General features: G+C 43.1%; 1 protein-coding gene across 1 annotated transcript; it reads left to right on the top strand.

Moving 5' to 3' along the window:
- Positions 1-5,682: 5,682 nt before the first annotated feature.
- Positions 5,683-10,347, top strand: LOC136493693 (T-complex protein 1 subunit theta-like). Its single transcript, XM_066489810.1, has 13 exons — positions 5,683-5,967; positions 6,416-6,678; positions 6,771-6,917; positions 7,017-7,178; positions 7,777-7,854; positions 8,151-8,284; positions 8,478-8,550; positions 8,641-8,718; positions 8,808-8,930; positions 9,047-9,141; positions 9,295-9,504; positions 9,734-9,791; positions 9,883-10,347. The coding sequence occupies exons 1-13, from the start codon at positions 5,814-5,816 to the stop codon at positions 9,952-9,954; spliced, it is 1,647 nt and encodes a 548-aa protein (XP_066345907.1). The 5' UTR covers positions 5,683-5,813; the 3' UTR covers positions 9,955-10,347.
- The last annotated feature ends 948 nt before the right edge of the window (positions 10,348-11,295 follow it).

Below are 11,295 nucleotides of genomic sequence, written 5' to 3'. Positions count from 1 at the left end.
AGGGTGGTGGCGTCCCCGGCGACGGATCGAGGGCGGGCGCGCTCACCGTGGCGGATCTAGGGTTCAAGCGTGCGCAACCGTCTTCCTCCCCGCGCGCGGCGTCCCCACCTCCAGGGCGAGCGCGCCGACGACGGCGGCCGCCTCCCGTGGCGCCCTACCTCCTGCTCTCCCCTCTCCCTCCTCTCGTGGGCCTCGGGCTAGCACGACCCGTGAAAATTGCCGTGCCTCGCGAGCCGGCCCGGCACGGAAATCGGCCCATAGGGCTGCCTGGGCCAGAATAAGTGGGCTGTTCGGCAGGACTGAAAAATAAGCAAAAAAATATACTTCCGGCTGATTGTTGTGAGGAAAAAATATTGTTCTGTCTGAAATCACTGTTCATGTGAACAGTGATTTTCTGAGTGCGCTGGCCAGCCCAGCCGAACGCACTGAAGGCCCGTGGGCCGGTGAGGCACGGCCCGGGAGGCACGGTGTGCCGTGCCGGCCCGTTGGCTATCGGGCCGTGCTGGGCCGGGCCCGAGCCGTGCCGGGCCGGGCCAGCCCGTTGGCCATCTATACTCAGGCCCCAGCGACTGGTCATGCATTCCTAGTTCCCTTAGTACCCTTTTTACTTAGAGGAACAATTAGATTGTTCCTAATTCCATATTATAATATTAGAAAAAAAACATCTAGCTCCTACTCAGTCCTTAGTCAATTTTTTTTTAGACCTCCAATGCCACTGCGTCTACTTTTAGTGTAACAAAAGCTACCAACAATATAATTGTCCATTTAAACCTTATGATCAGTATGTTAAGGAAAAAATTACAGTGCCTGGAGTGCCACTCGAATATGTTCAATGTATATACTTGTGCAGTATGTTCAGCACTTGCCCAGGAAACAAAGTCAAACATAAAAACGATAAAGAAACAAGACACTGACCCAAACTTCTCTTTGCATTGTGATCACTGATCAGTCACACACCCTACCAGTACTGAAAAGACAAGACACAAGCACAAGTTCACTTCTTGCTGTCTTGCTGATGCAACCACCGTTGATGACTTGTGTTGTCAAGCGACCATAGATGGATCATTTTGAGTGAAAAGCACAAAACGTTACAGTATGCCATGGTAACTTCAGGTGAAAACGAGAGATAGCAATCCTGAGCCCCGCAAAGCAAAATTCAGCTGCAGCACCATGTATAGTATGCCACAGGCAATTTCAGAAGGAGGCACTATACAGAAACTACGTTTCTCTGGTGACTAAAAGGTGAGTGTAGTGTGTACTTACTAGTAGTTTGTAGCAGCCATTACCCAAATGCTTCGAGCATCAAGATTTCTTAAACTGAGCATCATCACAGATCTGCAGGCCAACCTTGCTGTCAAGATCACGGCGACCATGGGCAGCAACATCGCAGTGCACGTGGGCCCAAGATTGAGCTATGTGAATGTGCGGCCTGTTCGCTGGTTGGTTTCTGGGCTGATAAGCCCGGCTGATACTGGTGTATAGCTGGAGAGGAAAGCACTGTTGGCTGGCTGATAAGCCCTGACTGAAACCAATAAGCGAACGGGCCGGTGAACTACAACCATCTAGGGATTAGCTGAGCTTGTCATATCTTTCTTTTTCAGGTAAGGCATCAACACTTAATAGAGGTAGTTATTGCAGCCTCGATGGGCTCGACCTAAAGCCCACACATAGGATGCCTGAATGGCTCGGCCTAGTACGCATTATGCTGGCCACTCCCACCAATTAGTACCATCTCGGTTTCTCAGTTCTGGAGCTTCACAGCATGACATTACTTAAACAGGATCTGTTCTATAGGATCGTACCGCTACATCCTTACTAAGGAGGCAAGCATGGGAGATAGTCATGACCTATGGGTGATTAAAGGCCAAGATTTAGCTTGATGCTCTGTCTGGTGCTGTAGAGAATCGTTTCCGGTCCCCATGTTTGGCTGGGGTGGCCTTACAGGTTGTATGACAGGCTTTCCTTTTTTGTTTTCACGTTTTTTTGCTTTGCTGCATTTGAAAACACATATGAGCAAAATATTCCAGCTGTTTTTCCACAACATTTGCTCTCATATTAAAATATACAGATCTCTTGATGGTTTTTTGGCTTTCTGCCATTAATAATAGACCTTTTTTAGCTGTGCTGCATTTGAAGGGAATTTGAGCACAATATTCCTGTCAACATCTGTTTTTTTAGCTGTCCTCCTAATTATGGAGTAGTTCTTTTATGTACTGCCAGAACTAATTTTACTGCCAATCTTTAAAATACATTTGAACTTCAATGGCTACATAATTTTGTGCATAAGAGTAAGCACTAAGCAGCAGTAAGCCAGTAACATAGGCATCTTCTTACATAACATGTATGTACGGCAGGAACGGATCATGCTACACAAAAAAATCCACATAAATACTCCGTGTATTTTTTTTAACTAACCTCTCTTTTAGGACCAATAACTTTAACTTAATCTAGGATACACTGATAACCCACAACATGCACCAATCCTTTGTGGGTAGTAATAAGTAACCCAAACAATGACGAAATGGAGCATGCATGCTGCAACAAACTAAATCTGCTTTTACATCCAGAACGCTTCAGGAGCAAAAGAATATTCATGCCTAGATACTACATGTGAGCGTATGGACTGGTGATGCGTATTCCCTCCGTCCCAAAATAGATGTCATTCTTACCTCTCGAGAAGTCAAATACTTTTAACTTTGACCAAATATATAAAAAATATTAATATTTATAATATATTATTAGTATGATTAGGTAGATCATTGAATATACTTTCATATGTTGCACGTATTTTCTACAAACTTACTCAAAGTTGAAAAAATTTGACCCACACGCATCCCATAACGATTTCTATTTTGGGATGGAAGGAGTAGTTTGCAGGTCTCTCTTATGATTGTGCTTGAGGCCAAACATGGTGACATGGAGCCAGTAACCGTCCTGATCAACCAAGGAGCACTCCATATCTACTGCCTCTCGTACGCTCTCCACGAGATAGAATCTGCTTCTGCCTATATAAGCGAGGCACGAGATGCGGGGGGGCGCGCGACGTGAGGCACGGACGAGGGTTTGTGGCGCGAGACGTGAGACGCGGGGGCAGGCGGGTTGGTCCTGTACGGAAAGGACGGAAGCCCTGAGGGTATGATTATTGTTTTATTTTTGGTGCTTAATTTTCTTTTCTCCTATCATAACTCTAAATGGACAAATAATGATGTGCTTTATTTAGTTAAATTGCATTCTTTGTGGTATGTTTGCTATTACATTATGTGTACCGATTATTTTAAATGGATTTGATTATTTATCTTTTTCTATCAAAATGTTTATATTATTTTTATTTTGAAATTTAGGTTTTAACTAATTATATTTTCAAATGTGTTGCAATTAGAAAAGAATTTCTTTTCTTTTTTTATGAATTTAGTTATTTATTAGTTCTATCTGGCATGGACATGTATGGGCCCACAAGGTTTCCGATTGCCAATTTACCATGAGTTTAAGTCCCATACGGAGCTCACGGAGGTGCTTTTTTGTCCCAAGTACGTTCAATATGGAGTCAATTTGTAGTACGTTGAAGCTAACCATGAAAAAACGAAGCAAAGAAAAGGAAAGGGAGAAATCTGCCAAATAAAAGGAACATGTGATGAGTTAAAACTTAGCTTGACAGTTATACAAAATAAATCTCTACATAAAAGATGTCTTAAAACAAAAACAAAAAATCAGAAAACAAGATTGGAGAAGAGCAAGTTCTAGATCGAGTAGACATAGGGAGCCATGCTCTTGCCATCAGCTTCTGCACAACAAAGACAATGGTAGCGACAACATAGAACGGACTCAATGGGTGGCCAAAATTTTGTGCTTTGCCATGCTACGGATCCACCCATCATGGCCATAAATTTGGCGCTTGCGCTGTCCAAACACGCCTCGCCCATGGACCTCGCCCGAAGTCACGACGGAGCGTCCCATGAAGAGAGATCGAAACCGACGAGTGGGCAAGATCAACACGTCTTGTCACCCCGCCATGCCTCCTGCGACGGGCCTTGGCCTTGAGGCTAGGCCTTGGCAGAAAGCGTTACGAGCTTAATTATAGTGGTTGTGGCGGACAAGTCCTGCTTGCGGTGGAACGCGTTTGGAGGCTGGCCCATCTTCACTAGCCATAAGCCTAGTGCCGGACCTGCCTTTACGAACACATGATAGTATAAAATTAAAGTTATAATATACTTAGGCTTAAACATTTATGTGCTTTGCGATGAGAAAAAATCTACTAAAATTGTATTTTAATTCAATACATACAAACTTAATAGGACATTATTATATTATTATCGGCATTGACTTATATATATTATGAATGTCATGGTCATTATAAAATAAATTATAACTTTTAATTATAGAAAAGGTAAAACATAAACAGAAATATACCATTTTCATTATCATTTTATATAAATGTTTAATAGTTTTTTTTCTTCGGTTGCAATACACAAGCATATTTGCTAGTAAATATAAATTATTGCTTTTTTTCTAAACACGTACGGCGTTTCTGCTAGTGGCTAGTGTGACAGCCAAGATTATTGGGTCAATTGGCTTCTTGGGCCCTCTTCGCATCCTGTAGGTGATAGGAGGCGATTTTATTTCCGAAGTGATAGATAGCCTCCACCGCGCTCTCCTGAGGTAAGAAATTTGGAGAAAAAGAGAGATAGTGGCAAGGTCACTATGGTCATTTCATATGCCAAAATAATGAACAAAGAAAATAAACACATGTCAGAAATAGAAAATATGAAGAAGTCAAGCAATATAATGTTTCGAAACGTAGCGCAAATTTCTCAAATTCAGCTGTACATCATAAAATCGACAGAGTTTTTTTTGTTGTGCGGAAAAGGTTGACAGTAGGGTTTACCGATGGACCGGTCCGTGCAACTCTGGTTCTACCGTGGGAATCAGATTGTCGAACTTTGGCTTCCTGAACTTTTCTCTGCAGTTGATCATCGTAGCCATCCATTTTAGATCTAACCGTGAGACTCTAAAACTATTGGACCTAACCAATTTAACAGGCCTTCGGGTGCCCCATCTTAGCCCACCAGGAGACTTTCCTCGTTCCCCTGCGCGACTGTACGGTCGTCGCCTCGGTTGCCGTTGCGGACTCCCCTTCCCCTGCGCAACTTGTACGGTCGTCGCCTCCGCCGCCGCCGTTGCAGGTTGCCCGTCCTTCACCGAGTTCTCCAAAATCGAGAGGAGTCGCGCCAAAACAGCAAGAAATCGCGCCAAAAAGAAACGCCGCGGTTCTTTTCTACTGACCTTGTTTAGTTCGCGAAATTTGGATTTTTGGGGCTACTGTAGCACCTTCGTTTTTATTTGGCAAATAGTGTCCAAACATTGACTAATTAGGCTTAAAACGTTCGTCTCGCAATTTCCCACCAAACTGTGCAATTAGTTTTTTTTTTCGTCTACATTTAATACTCCATGCACGGGCCGCAAACATTCGATGCGACATGTACTGTAGCAACTTTTTGGATTTTGGGGTGAAACTAAACAAGGGCTGAAACAGGCCGTGCTCTTGTTGGGCCAAAGCCCAGCGTGTAGAGCAGGGCAGCGCATATCTGCTCACCGTCCGATCCGAGCGAGTGGTCAGATTCCACGCGACTGCAGAGGAAAGAAGCCAAAGTTAGACGATCTGACCGCGCCGCGTCGTCTCTTCTTTCGCCTATCCCCGTCACTCGCACTCCCAACGCAGCGCCCACTAGGGTTTAAAACTTCCCCCCGATCCGCCTCGCCCCCGGCGCCGTCTCCCGCCGCCAGACCACCTCCCCCACACCCAGCCGGAGACGAAGATGATGGGGCTCGGCTCAATGGCGGGCTACGGGATCCAGTCGATGCTCAAGGAGGGCCACCGCCACCTCTCCGGGCTCGAGGAGGCTGTGCTCAAGAACATCGACGCCTGCCGCGAGCTCTCTGCCATCACCCGCACCTCCCTGGGCCCCAACGGTGAGTCGTGCTCCGCGTGCGGGTTATGGGCTCGGGTGGTGGCTACTGGAGTGAAAAGGGATCTGGAGCGAGATGAGCGTGCTCGGTCTTCGGTGGCGTAGCGTGAGGCCGCCGGATTGAGCTGTTGGGGGGAGTGGGCAGGGAGTGAGGGGGATCTGGAGCCAGGAGTCGCCTAGTTGTTGGAGCTTATTGGGACACGGTGACAAGGCTGATGAATGTTTGGGTAGTGTGCGGCGCTTTGTACACTGGCGTGCCGTTTGAAATCACATTTAGCCTTGTACAATGTTTGGATCACGAGCAATTAGTTTGTCTAGTACTACTAGTATTCTGCACTACTACTAGTCTTCTGCATTATATAAATCGCATCTGACTAAATTTTACTTAGATGCTGAAACCTTCCAGTGATCGATTGCTTGATGTTGTAGTTCTATTTGTTTTCGTTATGTAGGAATGAACAAGATGGTTATCAATCACTTGGACAAGCTGTTTGTCACAAACGATGCTGCCACCATCGTGAATGAGCTTGAGGTTCAGCACCCGGCTGCTAAGATCCTGGTACTGGCTGGCAGGGCTCAGCAGGAGGAGATTGGGGATGGAGCCAATCTCACCATATCATTCGCCGGCGAACTGCTTGGGAAGGCTGAGGAGCTCATCAGGATGGGCTTGCATCCGAGTGAGATCATCATTGGCTACACCAAAGCCATCAACAAGGTGACTTGCCCCCCTGACCCCCATAGGGTTTTGTAGCATTGAAACATGCAATCTGATAGCAGGCTCTTTGTGCTTTTGTCTTTGGTATGCAGACGATTGAGATCTTGGAGGATCTTGTTGAGAAAGGCTCAGAGAACATGGACGTAAGAAACAAGGAGGAGGTTGTGTTGAGGATGAGATCTGCTGTCGCAAGCAAACAGTTTGGCCAGGAGGATGTACTGTGCCCTCTTGTGGCTGATGTAAGCTAATCCATACAAGCTTATAGGGAGCTTTGCCTTTTTTACCCTCGGGCGTCATACTGATATCAACTGATAGTGGGTTTGTTGTATCGTTTTTAGGCCTGCATTCAAGTTTGCCCCAAAAATCCTGCAAACTTTAATGTCGACAATGTTAGAGTGGCTAAGTTGCTTGGAGGTGGTTTGCACAATTCTTCTGTGGTCCGTGGGATGGTTCTGAAAAATGATGCTGTTGGTAGCATCAAAAGGGTGGAGAAGGCAAAGGTAAGCTCAAAAGGCTACTCTTCATTCACATTGCACACTGGTTATACCTGTGAAAGTTCTATACCCTTCTTTTTATTGATTTTGAATTTTTTAATGAAATGGGCAATGGATGGAGCTCTAAATATTATTTTCACAAGGTTACGAGTATTTGTTGTTGGAAGCTCAAGGATAATCAGTTACTCATGTGTTCATTGTTTGTATATTTTGTTACTGTCAAGTGAATCATGTATGCTTATGTAGCATTACATCACTCATAAAGCCCTGGCAAACCAATTCCTACTTAAAGCGGTTACGGCACAGCACATTTCATTTGCTTGTGTTATGCTCAGTGCTATTGTAATCTTTTCTGTTTCTTAAAAATCACACTTCATAGAACAGTGTTTTTATTAATTTCTGTCTTTCTAGTTCACACTGCTGCTAAGGGCAATGAATGGGTAGGAACTATGATTTTAATTAAATGGGCAGTTATATGTTATAACATGGTGCTAGAAATTCAATATGCACAGGGATCCTAACCAATTACAGCACAGTACCCATCTTGTTCTGTATGTTTTCTGGCAGTGTTTCTTTCTGAATTCTAAAACCAATCAATATTCAGATTGCAGTATTTGTTGGTGGTGTCGATACCTCAGCAACTGAAACAAAGGGAACCGTGCTGATTCATTCCGCTGAGCAGGTATGTTCTTACTCTGAGATATATATTTTTTTTTACTTCTGTTAAAGTCATCCCTACTTTTACTATGCTCATGAAGGTTTAAGTGTTGCAAAGCTGTTTAGTTGGCTTTGTGTGTTTTATGTTATGTAGACGTGCATTCAACAGTACATTCCTTTTTCATAATCTGTGGATTGATTTCTTATGGATACGCTGAACTTAAAAATGGAGCACATGATTTTTCTTTGCTTCTGTAGCGCATTGCAAGCTGTAATCTACAAAATTATATGTTGGAATCTATAATACATATGCTTTTGCAGCTAGAAAATTATGCTAAGACCGAGGAAGCTAAGGTGGAGGAGCTTATCAAAGCTGTCGCTGACTCAGGTGCCAAGGTTATTGTCAGTGGAGCTGCAGTTGGTGACATGGCACTACATTTCTGTGAACGTTACAAGTGAGTTTTTTGTTTTTCATGTGTTCTGAACTGAATATATTACCTGAATTCTCTGTGCAGTATTGATCTTTGTTGAAAATTCCTTTTAGACTGGAGCATTATCATGTTATATTTTCTCCAAAATTGAGGACTGTATGGATGTGTGGCTGTTGACCTTTTTGATAGCAGTTACTTACTGATGTTCTGTTTGCAGATTGATGGTTCTGAAAATCAGCTCGAAGTTTGAACTGAGAAGATTCTGCCGTACTACTGGGGCTATTGCAATTGTACGTTCTGATTTTTCAGATGTATTTGTTCCTGTGTTGTAGTAGCATACTTATTCTGATTTTGGATTTTTGTTTTCTTTTGAAATATAGTTGAAACTTAGCCAACCCAATGCGGACGAACTAGGATATGCAGACTCTGTTTCCGTTGAAGAAATTGGTGGTACTCGAGTATGTTCTACCCCCTTTGTGCTTTTACAGAAGATCTATCTTTATGCTTCCTCGCCAACATTCATTTTATTTTGTTTTTTATTTATAAGGTTACTGTCGTCAAGAACGAAGAAGGTGGAAATTCAGTGGCTACTGTTGTCTTGAGAGGCAGTACTGACAGTATACTAGATGATCTTGAAAGAGCTGTTGATGATGGCGTCAATACGTACAAGGTATATCTGTATTGTGTGGTATCTAAAATAGTTGTGACCTAACTCTTTTATTGTATTGTAACATCCATGTCTGTTTAGCTAATCTATCCGAGTTCTCACTTTTTTGTTTCTGCTAGTCAATGTGCAGGGACAGTAGGATAATTCCTGGTGCTGCTGCAACAGAAATAGAGCTGGCAAAGAGATTGAAGGAGTTCTCATTGAAGGAAACAGGGTAAGTTTGTTTTTACCATGAGTAGTTAATAACTTCTCATGTACAGGGTAAGAGTACATCTGCTTTCAATATGAGCAGGGTGAACCCTTTGTAAAAAAAAATTCAATTTATGTTCCCTCAATCATTTGTTGGTTGCTGTTAATAATTGTACAGGTTGGACCAGTATGCCATTGCAAAATTTGCTGAAAGCTTTGAAATGGTTCCAAGAACCCTGGCAGAAAATGCTGGACTTAGCGCAATGGAGATAATATCCTCTCTTTATGCTGAGCATGCTAGTGGCAATGTAAAAGTTGGCATTGACCTGGAGGAAGGTGCCTGCAAGGACATCTCGACCTTAAAAATATGGGACCTCTATGTCACAAAGTAAGTCGATCAGATGTAGGCATCATGTGTAAGCTGGTTTAAGAATGTTTTCGATCTTTTGTGGTAATTGAACATGTGCTCATTGGATGTGGAAAATGCTTGCACCATTGTTAGTCTACATTAGCTTGTCCTCAAATTGGGGCATGGGTTTGCACATCTTGTGTGGCAGTTTAAGCTGCTTATGATGATCCCTTAGCAGATTTCTCACTTTGCTTGTTTTGCTGTACAGGTTTTTTGCCCTAAAATACTCTGCCGATGCTGCATGCACTGTGCTACGGGTTGACCAGGTATGACTCCAAGCTTACGTTCTAAATTCTTTTTGATGCTTGCGTTTCATAGGAGCACATGGTAATATTTGAATAAATATGAACTGTTCAGATCATCATGGCCAAGCCGGCAGGAGGTCCAAGAAGAGATGCCCAGCCTGGTGGTGGGATGGACGAGGATTAGTTTTGATTGTGATTGTTTTCTTTGTATCACGTATGCAAGGTTTCAGAGCAGAGAACATCCTATCTTATCTAGGCTTTGGTTCTGTAGAAGGTTTTGGGTGCCTGGAATTCACGTTTGGAAATGGGGAATTTGCATGTTCTTTCCTGGTGTATTGCAGTGCTGATGTATCAAATGATTAATTCCAGGGTTCGTTCCTTAAGTTCGTCACACCAACTGAGCTCATGTAAGAGTGTTACTTTAGTTCTAGCTGAAAGAGTGAAAAGTTGTCTCGATGGATATTGTTTTGGGTAACGTTGAATGCAGTCATTTGCTCCCATGGTGAGCATTCTTGTATGTGTGGCTAGACAGATTGGCAAATGGAATGAGTCTAGGATGGTAGTTGGTGAAGGACCAACCATTTCCATCCATCACTACGAACTGAAAGCAGCATACGTCAACATCAACCAATGCTCAATGGGAATTACTTTGTCGCATTTGTCTGTACAACTGTACCCCTGTTTGATTTTGATTGTCCCCTTAATTTTTTCAATTATGTGATTTCGCCAGTACTTTATCAAACTTAAGGTTGAGTTTGCCCCTGTTCATTAGGACTTGATGTTTTGTCATATGTTGGACACCTGTTGGTAGACTCTACCTCTACCTCTGGTTACCCCCGACTCTAAGCCAGAGCCTTGGGTATCCCATTAGCCTAGCCGGCGCGTAGGGCTTAAATTCTTCTAAACACTTTCTGTTATTCCCGTAAACACTGTATTTCTGTTATGAAAGTAATGGAAATGGGAAGGTTTCTCGGTCGGAAATGTTGTGGATTCAGCTATAGAATGATTATTAGTTTGTACTGCTTGCGCATTTGCCACTATATTTTTTATTATTTTGCTCTAAGGAATCCCGAAAGGGCTGACGTCCGATGGGTGGTATTGCCCATTTTTTATTATCAAACGTTTGCATAATTTTGATAGATGTCAAAAGAATCTTGACAACAAAACTTAAACAAATCTTGCGTACATTTTAAATTTGAGCATGATGAGTTTATGACTAAGTTTTGCACATGCATTAAAGCATGGCAACCAACATAAAAAGTGCAAATGGCTAGATCACCACAAGGTTATGAAATGTTAAGATAACGTCCAGACATACTAAGTCTAATGCTATAATATGAGGTTGCTTAGTTGCATGGCTTATTCCTAACCTAGCTAAGATTGTCGTCTAAAAAAAACTAGCTAAGATTAGCCTAGCTAGAGATAGAGAGGCTAACACAAGCGAGTCTATTGTGTTTGGTTATGGGACTTACGGGTTAAGGTTTTCGGAGCGGCCTTACCATACGACGACTCCAACAGAGTCGTG

Source organism: Miscanthus floridulus, chromosome 11 (genome assembly GCF_019320115.1).
Source record: "Miscanthus floridulus cultivar M001 chromosome 11, ASM1932011v1, whole genome shotgun sequence".
NCBI classification, from domain to species: Eukaryota; Viridiplantae; Streptophyta; class Magnoliopsida; order Poales; family Poaceae; genus Miscanthus; species Miscanthus floridulus.
Note: the sequence above shows the minus strand (reverse complement) of the source record. Positions and strands in the feature narration are given on the sequence as shown.